Raw genomic sequence first — 23,113 nt, forward strand, 5'->3', positions numbered from 1 at the left:
AGAAATTATACGTTACAGGTTTATTTTAATGAAATAAAATAAAATAGGTGAAAGCTTAAGTAAGTAACTTAAATAATAGAAAAAAACATTTTTAATAAGTAACACACAAATACAAGCACACGCATAAATATGTACAGCAAATGCACATACGTAAATGGGGGAAAAGCACATGCGTGATTACACATACATATATATATATATATATATATATATATATATATATATATATACATATACATATATATATATATATAAACAAACACATATATATATATGCACACATACACAGATACGTAAAAATACACGCATATATACATATATAAACATATATGCAAATACACATACATCCAGATGCACACACTTACACATACATATATATATATATACATATGCATATACATACATATATATATATATATATATATAAATATAAATTATAAATATATATATATTGTGTGTGTGTCTAAATTGCAATATAAATGTAGTTATAGAAGATAGTTTTTGTAATAGACTTATAGTGTAAAACTAGAAGTGTAATTAAATATTTTAATTTCGTATAAGTCTCATCAAATGTATGAAATTATTGAATATGTAAAATCGTATCGAAATAATATATGAAGAAACCAAAAATAAAAACGTAAGAGCAATCAAAAAATAAAATCTAGTCTTGATACATGCGCGTTTGCGTGATCGTTCGACTATGTATTAACTAAAGAATTTCGGCCTGACCTCCTCTCCCGCTTCACTCACATTATACGTCACTGGGTACAATTCTGTTTGCAGTTAAGTCCACTAAATGTGACCCTCATCAAAATTCACATCAGTTAAATTCATCTTTACTTACTGGCGTAGGGTTTTATTATGTCAGATTGTATGAACAATGGGAATGGCCTTTTCATGTGTTGTGCATTTCTGTTTTCATCTTGAGTGTTATTCTCACAACGATTTTGCCGATGTAATCACCGGCAATCTTCAGGTGTATCCGTCAAATTTTGGAATCTTTGTTTCGAACTCTGGAATCTTTGTTTCAAAACTCAGGAATCTGCACAGAATTTCGAACGGTGCCCTTTTGCTTAATCCACGGGGTTAGTTTGTTCTTGTTCCATCGGCAACGACCGAGTAGAATGTTTAAGCAATTCGAAATTATATTCCTAGTATCGCCCGCACTGAAGATCGAACCTTCAACCTCCAGAATACTGTCACTTAGGCCTGAATGTTACTGAGTACTTCATTCGATACGTCACGGATCCTTGTGGAAAGACTCTCGAGTTCAAGAAGATACACCTAAAGAAGGTCGCAGGTTACATCGGCCTAAAAGCTGTAAGAATAACACTCAAATTGTCCGAATAATCCAAATAATATAATTCTAGCGTATGTTTGTCGTTATTAAAAATGTTTAACTTTATACAAACAAATCAACCAATTGATATCTGTTCGATTAGTTGTACGCTGATTAGTTTTCCGTTTCGTTAATTTACAACTCTCGTTTGGAAAGCGCCGGAAATCTCGGAGAAGCATTCCCGAGAGTATTTGCTATAATCCCATTGTTTTCTTTTCCCTGAGTTCGGGTGCATTCATCATACATAACAAAACATTGAGCGATACATTAATGAAGGCATTTATTCGTGTTAATATCGCTGAAACTGTGCTATGAATCTAATATCTTTATTTGGGCGGGAATTGGGAAATAATTGATTTATTCCAAATTCTATTATCCCTCGTGGGAATAATAGTAAATGAAATTCAAACGGTTGGGAACTCCAACGACCTCCAAAGGTGATTTAAATTCAAATTCTATTTTCTCACTCTCTCTATCACTCTGTCTCTTTCACTTTCTCTCTCTCTCTCCCTCTCTCTCTCTCTCTCTCTCTATATATATATATATATATATATATATATATATATATATATATATATATATATATATATACTAGCAGGGGTGCCCGGCGTTGCTCGGGTGTTTGGAGGTGTATGCTGTGCAAAAAAAGCAAAAAAACAAAAAAATGGTTAATTTTTTAAAACTTTGACCCCTATTATGACCCCTTAAAATTTATGGTTTCGGGCTCAAATCACTTTATTAAGTTAGATCCATGTTCAAGGAACCTAAATCTAAAATTTCAAGTGTCTAGACCCAAAATTGTCGGAGGAGTTTGGTAGAGTTCTTAAAGGTCAAATCGTTGAAATTTGACCCCTTAACAGCCAAATTTCTGGCTGACACCCGTCACATCGATTTTCCCAAATCTCAGTACCCGGTATTTCAAATTTCGAGTCTATAGACTAAAAATTGACAGAGTTATTGCGTAGGGAAATGTACACAGACAGACAGACACACAGACACACAGACACACAGACACACAAACAGACAGACAGACAGACAGACGGACACGTTCACTTTTATAGATATATATATACATATATATATATATATATATATATATATATATATATATATATATATATATACCAGGTTAAAGGTATTCAAGAGTGATAACTAATGAATTTAACGAGTTTATTAAGAGTGGCCAATCAAAGAAGAGCATGTGTATGAAATAAAAAGCCATTAAAGAATGAGATGTTTTTAAATAAAATAATATTAAGCAAAAAATGATGCGCTTTTCGTTTAGAGAAAAATACCTTTTAATATTGAAATTGTTGGATTTATGCGAGGGTACGGACTAGGAAGTTTGGAGGGAGAAGAAGCATAGTGTAGTGGTTATAGACACTAGTTGTGGGCAAGGAGTTCAGGGGTCAAGTTCTGTTAGGGCCATTGCATCGCCTTCACTAATGTTCTTGGCAAAGATATAAATCTATATATACGACCTTTGACTATAAATTAAACCGTATGGTAAACCTTGGTTGTGATGTTGCTTAAGAAGAAAGAAAACTTCAATAACACAATTCTTTCTTGCTTTATTCCCCACTAGCACGGAGATTCCACGTTGCCCGGGATTGAATGAGAATCCACGAATGTTTCACACTTCTTTTTTCTTTTTTTTTTTTGTCATCTAAATCGGTGAAATCGACTATTTTTTTTATTTTATTTATTTATTTTTTTTTTACATTTTCACCCCAAACAAGGCACATTGCCACTTTGGTGTAGGGGGCTACTATCAGGGTCAGCAACTACTGGGGCACTATGTAGGGATTTGGGCAGCAAGATGTCGGTTCACGTGGCACTTGAACTTCTGCATGTCAGTACAGTTAGGGAAGCAGGATCCTGGAATGCAATTCCAGAGTCTAGTGGCTCTGGGGAAGAAACTACTGGAGTAGAAAGATCTTTTACATCTAGGGATCTCTACTGTGTGGGGGTGAGATTTAGCTGCCTGTCGGGTTTGTCGAAGATTTCTGCGTCTTGGGGGCACAAGTGTCTGCAGTTTGTCAGAGCATTAACCATTAAAATACTTGTAGAACAGGCAGAGGGATGCAAGGTTTCGTCGATGGGACAGAGGCTGAAGCTTAGATGCCAGTTCAGCGCCTATCAGATTGGCGACTCTCTTTTTTTAACCTTGTCTAGGAGCGAGAGACTAGTAGTAGACGCACCAGCCCAGATGTGACAACAATACTCCATACATGGGCGAATAGTGGCCTTATAGAGATACAGGATACTTTCAGGTGTCAGTAGTTTTCTAGCACGGTAGAGATAGCCTACCTTTTTTGCAGCGGCCCTGGCAATGTTTTCAATATAATTGTTCCAGCTCATGTTTCCTGTGAACGTTAGGTCAAGCAGTTTGAAAGATGTACTCTCAGACAGGGAGTCACTGGCCATTGCTACTGGTGGCAGAGAAGGTTTCTTGTAGTTATTGAAGGAAACCAGTTTAGTCTTGGCAGCATTGAATGTGACCATCCATTTATGTCCCCATTCCACTACAGATTGGAGGTCATCCTCTAGTGTTTTTGCCATTTCTTTAGATATGTGTTCATTTGTTTTCCTGTCATGCCTGTTATAGAGTGTAGTGTCATCAGCATATATACCCATCTCAGAGGCAGTTTTCAATCAAATCGATTGATTGCCTAGTCGGGGACCGGTGCATTGGAAGGAAGCTTTACAAGCTTTTCCGCGGTGACTTACTCCAGAATATATTGCAGTCTACATTGCACTGTCGAGAACTTACTGTTGCTTTTATAAAAGTATGTTTATATAATGGCTTGAATTATTTTTTAAAAAGCAAAAGTTAAGTACCATGGTTCAATTGTGTTCTAAACAAAAAATTAATTTCAAATGCGCCTCTGTCTTATGAAAAACAACTTCTGTTGATTTTATACACCTGGACCATTTGCCTGTGCGGCGATAAAACTTCTAAAATGCAATTGTAATATTCGACTGCGTAATTTTGTTAACGTTGGTCAAAATCGAAATGTTCCTTCTGTAATCGGATTTCTTTTTCGGTTATCGATTTTCGATACTCATCGGGAGTATTCTACGATAAAATCTAAGAAAACTCCCACATATGTAAAGTACATTTATGTGAAATTACCAAAAGATCAGCCCAGCTGTTTCGGAGTCCATAGTGAAAGGACGCACAGGCACACATGCACAAACATACACGCAAGAATTATTTTATATATAAGTAAAGGTGAAGATTGAAGAAAGTAAAATCGTATGAATCAAATTATTTTCATCGATTTGATTCTGTTTTTAATATCGGGATGGATCACGTAAAGGTTGCCAACATCCCTCAGTAAATGGGGTTCTATGGAAATGGGTGTATTCGAATTTGTTGCAAGATGATTTGTTACTTTTAAAACTTCTAAGCTTCTCTATTTTCAAAACCAATAAACCATGAATATCTATTCCTCCTCGGCCGAGATGCACGGTTCTCCCCTTGAGGAGTCGCCTTTCTTAGATAATCATCTAAGATCGACTTTCATTTAATGGAGAACATCTTTTTATAAGAACATGAACGTTATAGTATCATAAAATTGTCAAAAGTTCTTGTAAAAAAAAATTTTTTATTTCAAATTTCTTAAAGATGTTTTCAATAATTTTTGCCAATAAAATTGTTTTTGGTAATAATTTTTATGCTTCAAGTTGGTAAGATTTTCACATTTTTATTAATGCTGTACTATTTATCTCGTTATTCAGGACGTAAACGGATGTGAGATTTTGTCTTACACATGACAGGTCCTATTTATCCAATAGATGCGATCCTGACAGGAACTATCACGTGTTAGAATGGACCTGAGTATAAGTACAGTCATGTGATGCCTTCATAATTTTTAAAGTTTTCAAACAGGATTTTATCCACTAGAGTTGCCTTGCGTCTGTCGGGCTGAGGTATGGTTCTTTTCAACTCTAGGAGGTGTACCCCTCCTATGCTTTGCCTTATCTCTTTATAAATCGATTAATTTACTGCTAGTCCCCTAGAGCGCCAAATTATATATGTGGTGACGTCATATACATATATATATATATATATAGAGAGAGAGAGGGAGAGAACGAGAGAGGGGGGAGAGAGAAAGAGAGAGATGTTATTTGTTTTTGTTTTTGCGATACGTTTTTGAATAAATTCAATTATTTACGAAAGTGCATTTTTACCTAAATGCGAGTTAATTGTATATATATATATATATATATATATATATATATATATATATATATATATATATATATATATATATATATATATATATGTATATATATATATATATGTATATATATATATACATATAAATATATATATATATATATATATATTTCAAGAGACATTTTTAAATTCAGCAGAGATACATTGCTTCATGATTATATCTTTGGGGGGTCGATTTTCCATATAATCTTTTTTATATCAATATCAAAAATATTAATGACAGTTTCACGGTTATCACGAGCACTTTCGATTCAACTGCTAATAATCTTCGAGTGGCATTCATGGAATTTATGGGTAGAAAGTAAATAAAAGCAAAAATGGAAAGTAGAAAAATGAAAAGTAAAATATACAATAAATTATATTGCGTGATGGAAGGTTAAAATTATATAAAAAGTTGATTAAAATTCGATTAAAACCAACATGTCCATGGGAAAATATTAGCAAAGCGCCTCGTTTATGCACTACACCAGACACTTTAATATATTGTTGATCTTCTCGAATGCGATATTAATAATTGTAGGATGCCTCGAGAATTTTAAAGTTTTAAATTGTTTTTGTGTCGTAGAATTTTTGTATTATCATTAAGGATTTGTCTAAGATTGGAGGGAAACAGTTATGTTCTTTTAATAAATGCTGGTCTAAAAACTACAAGACCTCTTTCAAAACATTCAATCACAGAAAAATTGAATAATAACAAAGAAATTCTATTCCTTGACGTCATTATTGATACGGCCAATAATACCTTCAACACATCCGTATACAAAAATAAACAATCAGAATACATTCCAGACCCAAGAGCTAGTGCCCACAACGGTACAAGATAGCTATAATTAAAAACTTATTAAATCGCGCAAAACTAATTTCATCCACTAGAAAAGCATTGAAATAAAAAAAATATAAAGCAGGTACTTATTAATAATCACTTTCCCAACTATATTGTTTATGAACAAATAAAACTAACGCTACAATCCCTACAAAACCGTAAGAATAATATTAGCCAGCACCATAATGCCAACTCTATTAATGTATTTTACTAAAACCGAATTCAACTTAATTTTAGAGTTGAAGAAAAGGCAATTAAGAGCACCGTCCATGAATACTGAACTCCTGTTGGTAGAAACTTCAGAATTATATTTATTATTTAACATAATAAATTTAGAACTCAAAACCTCGTGGTTAAAAATAATTTCTCCCCGGCTATAAAACATTAGAGCAAACCAATGTTGTATATAAGTTCAAATGACCCCTAAGAGAATATAACTCTCAAAATTAACATAAGACTAATATATACATTGGACATACAACGACAACACTATCCTGCCGATTTATTATGCATTTAAACAAAACCAGCGACATATACCAGCATTTCGTTATGGACGTGTTGATTTTAAACTCAGATTTTTAATCGACTTAGTTTTAAACCGATGTTTAATCAACGTTTTATATATTTTTAACCTCCCAACATTCGATAAATTTTTTGCGTATTTTAGTTTTCTTTTTCTATAATTTCTATTTTCACTCCTATTCAATTTCACCTCATCGTCAACGTGTTTGACATTTTTTATTACGTCGACATTCTGCGCATGTCCGCCGACGTACTTGGTATCATTGCCAATATCATAGTCCCATACAATGTCATATTTGTTATGGTGTATCGCATTGGAAAGTATACGAACATCCGCTTTTATTTAATGGTCTCTTACAAAAATGGATACATTTGCAAATGTAAAATGATTACGCCTTTGACGTTGTTTTCGTTTTTATTAATTTTTTTATTTTGTTGTTTGTTTTATTTTAGTTTTCTTCGTTTATCCTTTGTATTTTTTCGTTTTTCTTAAATTTAAAGAAGCAAAAAATGTTATTTTCTTTCGTTTTAAGTTAATATTTGTTTTTTGTTTTTTTGTTTTTTTTTTTTTTTGCTTCTTGTTTATTTTTTATTCTTGTTTGTTTAGTTTTTGCACCTAATCTAACTTATTTTCTTCTAAACAAGGAAATCCCTCATATCGTCCTAGACGAGAAACCCTATAATTAGAGGCGGATTTGGAGCCCAAATTGGACCGGAAAACATTTAAAATCGGTCAATTAACTTAGGGCATGATGCTGACAAGTGTATAATCCCATGTAGTCTGGGATTCGGACGCTGTAAACCACCCATCATTTTTTTTTTATTTTACAAATTACAGACATGTTTTGAGGTCACATGAAATGAGTATCAAAACGCATTAATTACTTCATCCATTCAATCATTCGATCATTCAATCATTCAATCATTCGATCATTCGATCATTCAATCATTCAATCATTCAATCATTCAATCATTCGATCACTAAAATAGTCTTGTTTTAATAACAAACAATTAAACAAATAAAATCAAATCTATTTAGAGAAATAAATTACTATTTGCATCCCCACGTGTATCATATTAGGGGTGGCTATCTTTACTATTGTATAAGAGCAATTATGTGTGTATGTGTGGGTGAGTTCCCTATGAACTCGAGTGCGGCTCGATCGATTTTTATGAAATTTCACACGAAAGTACTTTATGTGCATGGCAGTGTTCTTAGATAGGTTCTGTATCAGAATGTCTTTCTTAAATATCGATAATCGATTGAAATAATCCGATGAAAGCATGAACAGACGATTTAGACCAAAGTGAACGCCTTATACAGCCTAACATCACAAGTGCATTTGACAAGTTTTATTACCACACAAGCCGAAAGGCCTGATATATAAAATCAGCTGTAGGATTTTTATATGACAGGAGCGCGTTTGAAATGAATGGGTCTCTTTAAAACACAATTGAAGCACGATACTTGACTTTTGCAAGCCATTATATATAAAAAAAATAGTTTTATAAAATCTACAATAGGTTCTTTACAGTGCAATGTGGACTAGAATGTATTGTTGATTAAGTCTGTGTGAGAAGGCATGTGAGGGTTCCTCGCGGTGCACCGCGATGGGTCCCCAGCTAGAGCAGGAATTCGATTTCGATGACAATAAAAGTATGAGAGTTTGAAACATTCAATCCCGAGCAACAACATTCATAGATGTTTTTGCATGGGTCAAACACGAAAGCTAATTGATGATTATTAATTTAAAACACAGCTGCTAGACGTACGCGTGTTTAACTGTCTTTATTTTAGTTTATGCAAAACAAGTCATAGAGTTGATAAAAACGAAAAAAAAAACTTCGATTGTAATGAACTTTTAACAATAAGTATTAAATATAAATTAATAAATATTGCAAAAATGTCTGTGTGTTGGCGATATTTTATTCATATATATATATATATATATATATATATATATATATATATATATATATATATATATATATATATATATACTAGCAGATGCAGATCTCGTATTTATTACTACAGAGCAAATTCTCTATTGATTATAATATTGTATCAAATATATACTAGCGGTTTCCAAAATTTTAATAAAATTACTTGACTCCTATCAACTAGAATCGAAACTAAAATATAGAGGTCACCAGGATTATCTGTAACTGTCTTTATTATGTCGATATGCATAGAAATCCTTGTAAAAGATGTGTGTACATTTACTTGCTCAGAAATTACAGGTTTAGTCAACTTTCCAAGCAGCAATTTTTACTGGCAAAAAAAAAACAAATCGGATACTTTTCTACGAGTCTAAATCCCCTTTATATCAAGTTTCAAGTCGATAGATCAAACATTGACAGAGGAGTTTGATAGAGACCTTCCGTACACACACAGACAAGGTCACTTTATATATATATATATATATATATATATATATATATATATATATATATATAAGCACCCCCTCTTTAGGTAGAGCACTGTCGTAAATAACCCGCTACTTAATTGGCTGAAAAATGCGAAGCTCGTTGTTTGTTTGTTTACAAACAGGCGATTTGAGCACTATAAAAGTGGTGGCGGGTGTCCATTTAAATAGACATTCCGACGAGTTATTTACGGGCGTCGCCGTTATGATTGAGTGGGAGAACTGCCGACTGTCAACACGACGGTTCTAGGTTCAATCCTTGGCTAGGGAGCGATGCTAGTCTAGCAGCACTGATGAGTTGTGATACAACGAAACAGAACTGTATGTCGATGACAACAAATATATATTTTTTTTTTTTTTTTTTTTTTTGTGTTTGTCAGAATCCGAAGATGAATAGGAACACAGATTAATTAATCGTGTGGTATCGAGTCTTACAGAATATTTTTTTTTTGGGGGGGGTAACATTATATAAGATAATCCCAGCCAAAAAGAGACGAGCTCAATGTACCTGATAGAGCAAATCGAATTTATAGGGGTTTTTTTGTGTAAATTTCATTCAGAACATTATCACTGGGGACCAAAAATTCCTTATTACAAATTGGAATCTACCTATAATGTGGATTTATTCAACAAACTCGGACTTTGACCACAGTATACCACTCTATACAAGAATTTTTACGCATATATTGGGTTAGTGGTTATGATATCAGACTGACAATATCAAGCTGCTATTAAGCTGTAAAGTGAACTCTCCTTAATATATTGGCGCATCTGGTGCTATCACATCAGAATCTGGGAAAATAGGAAGCATTTAAAATATATGTTGATGCGAATATAAACATTTCTATTTTAAAAATTTAAAAAGTTAAAGCATTTAACAAGTTGAAATCTATAAGATGTGCTCATTTGTACATTAAAATATGTAAAATATATATCTTTAAAGAAATGTAAATATATGAAAGATATACGTTTGAAAATTGAAATATATTATATACATTGATTTAAAAAATGAAATGCATAAAACATATGTATTAATTGAAATATATAATTCATATACATTTCAATTCTAATATACAGTATATACATATATTAAACATATGTATTTAATAATTGTACTTATATAAAACATACATTTACAAAATTTACATCTATAAATATAAAAGCGAAAATGTATGTATGTATGTGTGTTCGCTTTTTCTGTGTGTCTACAAAAGGATTCTTTCAGAGAAGCGGTCGCTCGCTTCACAACTTTTAAAAATTTTTTATATCACATATAAATCGTAATATCTCACAGTTAACAACGAAGCTCGCCTGTCTATTTAAGTTGCTCGATTTCGGGAAGATTAATATTCAATATTTGTCGCTCGCCTCATGTAGGTTAGTCTTTTTCCTATAACATCTTGGAGGGAAAAAAAGCGTTCAGCAGTAAATGAAATCCCGCAGTCAAACTTGACCTAATTAACTCATTAAAACGAGCACCTGCTAAATCCAAGTAATTAAATAAATTCAAACGTGTTTCCGTAAGCATGTCGCGGTGGGGCAATGGTTAACGTCGCACTTTTTTTTTTTACAACTTTGCCTCAACGGTACGGGTTCGATCCGCATACTTACTTTTTTTACCCCCCCCCCCACACACACACCTCCAAACACCTGGGCAACGCCGGGTACCCCTCGCTAGTATATATATAAAAGTTGTAACTTATTTCCGACATTACCTTCTGTATTGCGCTACTTTTGTCTTTTTAATGCTTGCGTTTGAGTTGGTAATTTTGTTAAGGTAATTATTAATTAATTAATCCACTGAACAAGGAAACAAATAAGGAAACAAACAAAAGCAAGTAAAAACTGAGACGTTAATTACATTTTAGTAATTGTCGATACCAAAAGAATCATAGTTGCATCATTTGATCTAATTTATCATACATGTGGGTTAAAACCCTGGGCGTGTCAAGTTCATTCCACAGTAAAACTTTCTTCAAAACACACACCTAACATTGTATCTAACATGGCGGATGATAATTACATAAAAATTACATACATGACATTCCAAGGTTCCTTCATGCAACATTTTCTGGAATTTATACTTATAATTTATAATGCTATAACTCTATACTATTATTATTATTATTATTATTATTATTATTATTATTATTATTATTATTATTATTATTATTATTATCAGTAGTAGTAGTAGAATTTCATTTAATTCTGTCGGATGTTTTTGAAGCCTATAAGTGCCAAATGTACGCAAAAAATCTCCAACTACAATATAGATTATATCTCCTGGTATACAAGCTTTTAACAAGTTTTAATAGAAACTGTTTAAGTTCATCGAAAATTTTCAATAGATTGCAGACAGGTCTTACATATAAATTTTAAGGGCCGAATGCATCCCCCGGGCCATAGTTTAATCACCCCTGCATTAACCGAATTTCTCACTATGAACTATAAGTGCTGCGACTATCGTAGTCGTTATTAAGGAGTCAAGAGTTTTGATAGTAGATAAGTCCACATAGTTATTACTACATCGTCGGCATGCGAGAACTTCGTCATATTTTACTTAACATACCTATATTCTTACACACACTCATGCACAAAGATATATATGTGTGTATGTGTGTGTATGTACGTGTGTGCGCAGCGCTCCACTGTGCTGCCACCCGTACCCCTGCAGTGGACTTGCGACTGCTCGATTCACTGCTAGTCCACCTACACCTGTCAGGCCAATGAGAAATTGTTTAGTCGTCGTCCGCGTTTATTAGGTGGATCGGGTGAAGGTATTGTTTAGTCTCCTTCGGGTGGCCCACGTGGGTTGGCATTCTCGTATTATCAACTCATTTAGTGAAGCCTGTCCGTAGAAAGGAGAAAAAAAAGAGATTGTTCTTTCTGTTAAAAAGTTCACTTGCGCTGTTCAGGTGTCTTTACAGTGTTGCCGCAGTGTGAGTAAAACACCCGAGCAAAAACTGTGGCCAAGCACATCGTTTTCTCTTTTTGTTTCTTTCAAGCATTAATCTTTCCACAAGGACTACTATTATGACGACTTTTACTACGATTTTTTGGACAATTCAAGGCAACTTCCTCAAAAACTGTTTACAAAGAAAGCACATTAAAAAAGGATATTAGTCGCGTCGTCATGCTAGGATAGAAAAAAAAATACGTGAGAAAAATAGTAAACAAAATTTTTTTGCTTTCCGTACTTTTCTCTTCAACTACTACTACTACTACTACTACTACACATACTACTACTACTACTACTACTACTATTAGAATGACATCGATTATTTCATAAAAAAAACAATCACGGATTTTACTATTAAAAAAATGACACTTTGATTAACTTTTCATTGTTTAATATTGTTTTTGTTTGTTTGGAAGGAAAACGAATCCATTTTTTATCGTTATCAGTTCGATTCCTACTGAATCGATCGAATATCGAACAGTTGTTATTCCTGACCTTTGGTGTTTTTTTACGGTGATAAACTGAAAAAAAAGATGAAATATTTATTATTAAACGAACTATTTTATAAAAGTATTTCATAAAAACAATTACTTTGATCGACTTAACAAAGTATAATATGCACTATAAAATTAGTATTGTTACACGTTTGTTTCCGTAAGGGCTTGGGGAGCATGGCCTTGTGCCAAACTAAACTGAAACTGTTGAAATTAATTTTGAATTGAAAAAAGCTGTATTGTTTAGCGCATCCAGCAAGCAAACAAATAAAAACAAACAAAAAAACAAATAAAAAAGAAAGAAAGAAAGAAAAGAGTTATACAAGAAAAACGGGTTTTAAAAAATAACAAAATCGAAATATTAAAAACAAAAAGTTGTATTTCGAAGAAATGGACGCAAACACATAAAAACACAGAAAATATTTTGATAATCAAGCAAGTAAAAAAGGTCATTTACAAAAAAAAAAAAAAAAGTGTCATATCTGGAAAGTTGATAACATAACTTTTTTTTTATCACTGGTCTTTACGTTCGTATTCTACTCGTTTAAGCAGATAGCTTGGATTTCGATTACACATTCTGAAAAACAAGAAAAATATGTTAAAAAGGACGGAAGAGGACAAGCGTGATAAAAAAAATTAATCTGCAATATCAGAAACGGAGCAAAATACACGTTCGAAAGAATTCTCGTGTTCATAATTGGATCACCTTACAAACACGAATATGAATATCTTTTCTGGAGTTTACGTTTCAAATGAAATTAAACCAATCTTCGCGCAAAGGTCCAATGCGATACGAATTGTTATCTGGTTATGCTTATATCTAATACGTTATATAATACGTAAGTATAAGTATGCAAAAATAACAGCAGCATCGATGAAAATGGAACAAACATACAAATCGGTTTTTATTTATTGTCTCTAATTCAAAAGAAAATATCACCAAGACAATTCTTACAGGACGTAAAGCGTAAATGTTTGGCGACTTTCTTTTTCGCAATCACCAGTCACCATTTAATAAATATTCAAAGGATTTTAAAACTTCCCTCAGCTTAAATATTTATCGGCGCACTTATAAACTAAATTATTCAAGTATAAACCCGAGACAACTAAAGTGCGTTGCATTCCTTTCTTTCCACTTGTGCATTCAACCACAAATATGCGATGCGGACGGTTAGTGTGTTGTTGTCGTCCTCTTTTTTCACACACCTAAATATTAGCTTCTCATAGAAGAGAACGCTTTACATGGCCAGTGCGTGTGTTTTTGTGTGTGTGTGTGTGTGAACGAGAGGCAGGGTTGGTGTTTCCCATGCGTATTATTATTTGCACTCCCCACCAATACACTGCCGTATTTCTTCATATTTCATTGGAATTCTTAAAACACGATCGCTCATTACTGGTCATGTGTTGTTTAGAAGAAAGTACCTGTTTTTTACTGTCTCTTTTTTCACCCTAATCTAAAGACATAAGACGATGGGAGAAAAATCTATAAAACTTGTTTTTATCAGAAAATCTGTGTTACGCCTTTATCGTCACACTGACCGATGCCAGCGTTAAATCTATTCTGAAGTTAGAACAGGCGCGATATTAAATTTAACAACATCTATATTATAATTAATATTGATGATATCAATAATTTTTGTTTCGATTCCTACTCTAATATATGTATCTGGTGCGGATAATACTAAAAATCGATTTTTTTTTAAATTTCATTCATGATTTTTAAAAAATATATATTATTAAATTTTGGTGGTGTCATTTAGAAAACTAACACCAGAAAGCACTAACGTATTATTATTATTATTATTATTATTATTATTATTATTATTATTATTATCATTATTATCATTATTATAAAAGAACTTTAATGTTTACCGCAGCAAATAAACTGTCGAGTATGACTGTAGACGAAGAGGAATTACTCGACAAGCCGTATGCACCCTTCAGTGCAAAAACTTTGTTTTTAAACTCGACTGATATTGCAACAAATGACCTTTCCTCGCTGGATGCGTCGGTCAACCGGGCCAAAAACGAACGGACATTAAAAGATACACCAGACACACAAACTAAACAGTTTATTCTTCAGAATACCAAAGGCGACCAAAGCGCAAAGACAAAACGACAGCTCCAAACGCTCCGGGAAGATGACGATATTAAAGATGCAAAACGGTACCAGTTTTTAAGCAAGTCGGAGCCTGTGATTTACCGAGGCATCTCTCAGCAACATTATACTGATTACAACAACAACAGTAACAGTCGTAAACTTTCGAAGTCATCAAGACATGAGGTTCCGCGGGTCATTGTTACGAATCCAATTGACAAGAATGATTGGGATGGAGTAATTCTTCGCAATCCAGTTTCCAAATTCATTTCTCGGTATTACGGGCACAATTCCTATCATGGCGATGTTTTGGCCAATCATAGAAATTGCTCTGAAAAACAATTCTCTGTGGAAGAATTCGACCAAACTTATTCCGGTCGTCTACATAGTTCTATGAATTACGGCAGTTGCACTGTGTTGGCCGATAACAATGTTAAACCGGATAAGAAGAGTTTTCCCGAAGTTGGCAATTCTAAGGATTTACAACAGAATCAACTTTCTAGACTAGATTTGCTCGTTCGCAGGAATGGCTTCAGAATAAGTCGAAATAGTCGAAGCCTCGATAGTGGCGAGTGGGACCAGATGAAAATTATACATGAGAAAGGAAATATTGAATCCGGGCCGTATCAATCAGCCACCAAAAAGAAAGGAATGTCTGTTGGGAACTGTTTTAGAAGTGTCACAACAAGCACTTCTTCAGAGAATCCAGATCACAATGACCACCAACCTGTGACCTCTACTAAATCTGAAGACAACTGTACTGTGAGGGGCAAATTACTTAGACGGAGCTACCAAATGGCACCGAACGAGAACATCAGACACTATGGTCCTCTTAGAAAAACGTGCCCTCCAGATATTTCGCGCAACGCGTCGGGATCTGAATTTGAATGCGACCCTTACGGTCGACCAGTTAACGGCTCGCTCAATCATAGCCACTGCAATACGGAAATAAATAATACTTCTTATGATTACGTCACAAATAACTGTGGAACTTCTACTTCGCAAAAGGATTTTATTTTGTCACAACCGAACAGCCGAACCCCTTCCCCTACGACTGTTTCTGGGTGTCCACGGTCTGAGTCAAAGAAGTCTTTTCAGGCCATGTGTTCGTCGCCATCAAAAAGGGCCAGGAGTCCGTGTCAACGGACGATCGAAAAAGTTTCTCTGACTTCAGGGAAATGTAGATCAGAACCGGATCTCGAATTGGCGTTTAAGAGAACTAAAGGCAAGAATAATTTTAACAGCTCATCGCTTAAAAACCTTTTTTTTCCTTCTTCTCCCTCAGCTATGCAAAAAGCCAAGTCTTCACCATCGAATAAGATCTTATCGAAACGCTGGAGAAACAAATACAAGGGGAATCCGAACAATACTACATCTATATGGCGCCCAGAGGTAAGTAACATCTTTTTTATCCCTATTACTATTCACGTTGTAGTTGTTTGTGACCTGCAATCTTAATGTTCAATCTTCCAACCACTCTGTTGTATCAGTTAAGATAAAAACGAAATGTAGTAAGTCCTCAGACATACTTCTACATCGTACAGTATATCGATAGTCTATGGCTTCCATGCATTTATATCAGATCAACCTCTGCGTTTCATGTTTAAAAAGGTGTGTCCCCTATAGTATCAGACCTGACGAAATGGTTTATTGTAGGTATAGACCGTTTCAGACCTTTAAAAAATTTCCAGCAAAAACCTAATAGCCAGCCATGTTTCTCTCCGGAATGTGCTGCTGCCATTATGCACAGAAATCACTTTTTTATCGCTTCCAACGTAATAGATGTACTGAAACTAAAGCCGCTGTCCGGACTGCCAGCAATCACTGTAAAAGAGTAATAAAGAATGCAAGAGAGTTGTATGTTCAGTCCGTCGAGTCTAAAGTAGCTGAGCAGCGGCTTAGTTCCCACCAGTTTTGGCAAATAGCAAACATGATCACGAACAGAAGCGTGTGCTCTATCCCAACCATCATCAATGGATCTGAGGTAATCTCCTCCGCATCAGACAAAGCCAGAATTTTTGCCAAGAACTTTGCAGCTAATCCTACCCTATGGGTATTTCTTCCTGAATCAGAAAACACGCTATGTGACATGCACATATCTGTGTGTGATGTTGCCAAACTAATCAAAAACCTTGATTCCAGTAAAGCAGCTGGTCCTGTCGACATTCCAATTATAGTGCTCAAAAAGCTTCAACCAGAACTAACTTACAAAGCTGCTTAAGCGTTGTCTTAAGGAGAATTGCTTCCTAACACCTCCTGGAAAACATCGTCAGTATACTCCGTATTTAGGAATGCAGGAGATCGTTCATCTCCCCCTCAGTACAGACCAATAAATATCCTGTGCAGCATGAGTAAGTTGCTGGAATTTGTTTTAAATACAGAAGTAATCAACCACTTCAGTAAACATAACCTTCTTAGTGACATGCAAGATGGTTTCCATTCGGTTAGATCTTCAGCTGATGTGCTCACAGTTATATCTCATAGGATTAGCGAATCTCTCGATGAAGGCAAACTTTCTAGGCAATACTCTTGACATATCAAAGGTCTTTGATAGGGTACGGCATAAACGTCTACTTCACAAGATCGCCAGCTACGTTATAGCTGAAAATATCTTCTCAATAATTAAATCATTTCTCTCTGATAGGTTCATAAGAGTAGTGGTTGAGGGGCAGAAATCAGACGCTCACAGTATTAAAGCTGAGGTCTCCCAGGGGTCCATCCTGGGCTCAACTCTCTTCCTGAACTGCATCAATGATCTTCCAAATCACATCCTTAGATCATTCGTATATATTTATGCTGACGACCCTACGATCTATAGCAGCACATCAAAGGCAGTAAACGAGGAAGTTCTCTCTGATTCTCTGTCCTCTGATCTTGAACATGTGGTACAATGGGGAAAGAGGTGGCTAGTTACTTTTAATGCATCTAAAACCTAGCTTCTATCTTTACACTGCTCTTTTCTCTTCCCTGTAACCTCTTTCTCACAAAAGAGACGTCGCGAGCCTGTCTTTGCTTTATCGTTATTTTCATGGAAAGTGTTCGTCTGGGCTCCAATCTATTGTCCCTCCTTGCCAAATTTCACGAGAAACACTTGTCTAGCTGAAACCGGTATTAGTAATTTACCCCACTCTTTATCTGTGCTTAAACCTAAACGTAGATATCATGAACAAAGCATCTTTCTTAGAACTGCACACTTATGGAACTCTCTTCTGTTTGCCTACTTTTCAACTGACTACAATATGGTCGTCTTCAAGTCCAATGTAAACAAGTTCTTGATGAGCCGTTCCCCTTAAATAATCCAATTTACCAAATTTCCACGACTAACCATTACTAAAATATTGTGCCATTGACTACTGTACACTCTTTAACCCTATCCTCGAATGACCTCTGGGTCTTAATAAGTGGTGACTTCTATGTAAAAAACATCTATATTAATATTTTTCTTAGACTTATGTCCTCTTGTTTAAAGTCAAGTGCCACCTGTATATATATATATATATATATATATATATATATATATATATATATATATATATATATATATATATATACTAGAAGGCCGCCCGGCGTTGCCCGGTCATACAATACGCATAAATATTATATTTTAATTCATGCAAATTTCCTATTCATTATTATAGAGCTAATTCTCTATTGATTATTATCACATGTAATAATTTTAAAGGATTTGAAAGTATTACTTGGATACCATCCGTAGGAATTGAAACCTGAACGTTTGGTGTTCTAGCTTTCGTCGTTATTTATCTCTCCAGCGTCGTTACTGGCCAAATACAAGTTGTGAAAGCCAACTGCTTCAAAACCAAGCCAAATTCGCAAAAGTTGGATTTTAAAATGCCAATCTAGCAACCCTATAAGAATATGAGAGCGACTTGATTTTCGAATATCATTATAATAATATATAATAATGTTGAAATGGTGTGATTAAGAAACTCCGACGGGGCTGCCCAGGCACTTTTTGCAGGTCAGAGTTCTTCTCAGAGGTGTTGACTTCTCAATCCCACTCTTCGACCTTAGTGTCAGAGTTCTTGCAGGGGGAAAGAACTAAATATCCAAATACTGGTCACGGCTTTTCCATTTTGGTGACTGGTGGAAGGATCTATCGATTCTTTAAACTTCAAAAAGTATAATCGATTCGTCATTAATAAGTGCTGTTATAGGAAACCGATTAAGTATGTAAATACGAGGAAGAGTATAACACAGAAAAAAGATATAAGTAAAGAGATAAACTAAATAGAACGTCTATTCATATTGGTTGCAAGATATATTTTGTTCTATCAACTCATTTTGCTTCAACTCATTGCCAACCTTTTTTTCTTATCTCGTCATATCCGCGTTTGGATTTTATTACTTTCAAATTAAGCAATTAACTTTATAGTTTTCATAAAAGTACCTAACTGACACAATGGTTGACCCCTGCAAATTATACTGTCTAGATAGACAGATAGATAGATGGATATATATATAGAGAGAGAGATCTAAATATCTACTAGCACCTGCTGACCCCAACAGATATGCATAGACGTACCGGCATGTACAAACCCATACTTACCCATGAAGAAAAATATGCAGAAAGTGCAGCAATCTTGATTGACAGTTCGGAAAACAAACATTTGATAACAGGTTTTGACCTTTTAAAATTCGGTTGACAATATACATTTGAAAATCACCTATCTATACTTTGAGTCACAATCACATTAACGTCAAAATAGAATGATGACGGTTAATTACTGGTTACCATTTCGATTAATGTATTCCAAGTTGCTTAACCATATTAAGGAAATTAAGTAAAAAAAATGAATTAATATAGCAAAAAAATATGTTTGTGCATGTATTTTTAAACTAAAATTTTATGAAACTTTCGCATTTGAAATGATAAATAATTAAATAATATTGTCAACCGAATTTTAAAAGGTCAAAACTTGTTATCAAATATTTGTTTTCCGAACTGTCAATCAAGATTGCTGCACTCTCTGCATATTTTGCTTCATGGGTAAGTATGGGTTTGTACATGCCGGTACGTCTATGCATATCTGTTGGGGTCAGGAGGTGCTAGTAGATACTTAGATATCTCTCTCTCTCTCTCTCTCTCTCTCTCTCTCTCTCTATCTATCTCTCTCTCTTTCTCTCTCTCTCTCTCTCTCTCTCTCTATATATATATATATATATATATATATATATATATCGGTAGAAATATATTTTCTTATAATATATACAAATCCTTATTTAAGAAGCTCAATGTAATTACAGAGCAATATAGTGAATAAATGGAAAAAAAACTATATTCCAAAATTCATTATGTTGACAATCTTATAATTATTCCTTTAATTTAATTGACATTTACAATTCTTGACAGTATCTGTTTCGTAGCGCAAAATCAATCACTTAATTATTATATCAATCATTGAATCTATTATTCCCTTAAATCATCACAAGAAATAGCGACAATCAAGCCGTCAAAAGGAAATAGTGTCATTTGACATGATTAAAATCCGAAAATTGGAAGAGAAGCTGCAAATACCTTTAATATGGTTCCATTATGCCATTTTGAATGTATATAATATATATATATATATATATATATATATATATATATATATATATATATATACAAACTTCTAAACGAGAAAGATCGACAGGGTGTGTTGGTTACATAAACCATGTAAGTTGTTCAAAATTGTTTCTCTCTTCGACCACATGCTGTTCTTTTTTTCTATTTCTTGTGACGTAATCTTGCGCACACTTGCTAATTTACATACGTACTTTAATGGCTGCTGCTGCTAATATTTTCACTAACCATCTATCTTGGGCTGCTGCTGCTATTTTCACATCCGCTAATATGCGCTCTGTTATATATATATATATATATATATATATATATATATATATATATATATATATATATATATATTTTTTTTTTTTTTTTTTTTTTTTTTTTTTTTTACACAGTGATCACCACTTATCAAGGCCCGGAAGCCACTCAGGGATAAGGGTTATTGCAAGTACATCACGTTAGTGAGGAGATTTTATGAAGTGTTTAATTAGGGGGGCGGTTCATTAGGAATTTGTTAACATTAGACTTGAAGACATCCAAGTTGTAGTCCGGAGGGAAGCAGGCAGACGGAACAGAGTTCCACAGGCGTGCAGTTCTAAGAAAGAAGCTTTGCTCATGAAATCCGCGTTTTGATTTAGGCACAGATATAGAGTGGGGGAAATTTTTCACAGTGGATTCAGCTAGACGGGTGATTTTCGTGAAAGTTTGGCGAGGGGGGACCAGGGATTGGAGTTCAGACGAGCACCTGCCATGAAAATAACGATAAAACAAGGATAGGCTCGCAACGTCTCTTCTGTGGGAGAGGGGTTGCAGGGTAGAGAAAAGGGCATCCCCCACTAAACCACGAAGTCTATTTTGTACTCTGTCAAGGCATGATAGGCTGTTTTTGGCAGCTCCTGCCCAGATATGGCAACAGTATTCCATCCTTGGCCGTACTTGGCTTTTATATAGATAGAGAATTGCATCAGTAGTGAGATATCTTCTGGAGCGGTAGAAGGATCCCACCATCTTTCCAGCGACCTTGGCAACAGACTTGATGTACGTGTTCCATATATATATATCACCGCAGAAAGATGTGACACTGGGTTGAGAGGTGCGGATAAAAAAATACGAGTATAACAAACAGTGCACTCTTATCCTACAAAAAGATGCCTGAAAACCCTCGCCAGCATTCTCCAGCAAGGGCGCTTCTCAAATCGAAAAGGTAAAGACAGAGTAGACCTCATAGCACTGCACACATAATTGTCCCTAGTAACTCTTGCCGTAGTAATCCATTCCGTTGGACAGGTTGTGGAAGACGTATGTTCGACCGATTTTAAATGCAAAAAAGATTTTTGTCAAGTGTTACTTTGGTGTTGACAGGGGTGAACACATTGTCGGTGTAGTTTGAACGCAATCTACAGAAAAAAAAAAAACAGAACAATATAATCGATGGTTAAAAATATAGAGTAAGAAATGTTTGAATCCTTAAGACGCCAGATAGAAAACGTCCTTAAGATATTTTAATAGTTATTATTTAATTGCCTCCCCACGAGGGTTGGATATGTCACATATTTAGCTAATGTAGTCAAAAATTAGTGCCTTTAAAAAATGATCTGTTAGATTTCCCTTTAGATTGCAGCTAAAAATACGCACCTGTTGTGCGTTCAAGGTCGGAAACAAATCGCCCGTCAAATGTCCTCACTCATTTCAACATTCTCTCACAGGTTGGGGGGGCACATAAGCGACGATACTAAAATAAATACGTAATATACATGCCCCTACCCGTTGCTGCAATGAGAGGGGGTAGCGTTTGGAAGGCTGACCTCCTAGGATTCAGATTGTAACCTTTCATTACATTTATAAAAAAAAAAAGAAAAAAATAGTAATTCTCGTCGTTAGACATTTTTTCTCACCATTTTCTATTCATAGTATCACGTAATTGTACCATTCGCACCAGCAAGGGAAAATTATAATAAATATGCATTTTTTTACATCACGTGTGGGTGTTGATTTCATTTGTATTAAAGCCATGTCAAAAACTGCTGAATATTGTGGAAAAGAAAGCGCAGGTGGGAATGAGTGATATACTTCCAGTGTAATATCAGGTGCTTTATTATGAATATTTATCAAGTTGAATTGTGATTAATTATAGGCAAGTCATATCATAAAGTTATATCTTAAATCATATATTATATTGTGCTGTTTTATATTGTGATGTTTTATGTTGTGATGGTTTATGTAGTGATGGTTTATGTTGTGATGGTTTATGTTGTGATGTTTTATGTTGTGATGGTTTATGTTGTGATGTTTTATGTTGTGATGCGTTATGTTGTGATGTTTTATGTTGTGATGCGTTATGTTGTGATGTTTTATGTTATGTTGTGACGTGGTCTGTAGTGCTGTACTATATTGTGGTGTGTTTTATTGTGATGTACTATATTGTAATGTGTTATGCTGTGAAGTTATGTCGTGAATTATATCAATAACTGTATCGTGAATTATATATGTTGTTATAATATAAAGTTTGCTTATGAATTCTATGTAATATCATCATATGCTATATCGTGAGGTATATTACACACATATGTATGTGAATTAAATGATCATCTTTCTTCGCGGAGAACATAAGAAATATTAGAAAGTGGTTTAATCAGC

General features: G+C 34.3%; 1 protein-coding gene across 3 annotated transcripts in view; it reads left to right on the forward strand.

The window, feature by feature from the left end:
- Window positions 1-23,113, forward strand: part of LOC145277050 (rho GTPase-activating protein 6-like) — an 840,447-nt gene that overhangs the window by 698,619 nt on the left and 118,715 nt on the right. For 2 of the 3 annotated variants that reach the window (XM_080128704.1, XM_080128705.1), the window contains one exon: window positions 16,193-16,299. In XM_080128704.1, coding sequence (XP_079984830.1) covers window positions 16,195-16,299 — 105 coding nt within the window. In that variant the 5' untranslated portion in view covers window positions 16,193-16,194. Of the gene's footprint in view, window positions 1-14,534; window positions 16,300-23,113 lie in introns of those variants that run through there. The other variant, XM_080128703.1, reaches the window with a different exon arrangement.

This window comes from Euprymna scolopes, chromosome 5 (genome assembly GCF_053919585.1).
Source record: "Euprymna scolopes isolate OS-2025 chromosome 5, ASM5391958v1, whole genome shotgun sequence".
Classification (NCBI taxonomy): Eukaryota; Metazoa; Mollusca; class Cephalopoda; order Sepiida; family Sepiolidae; genus Euprymna; species Euprymna scolopes.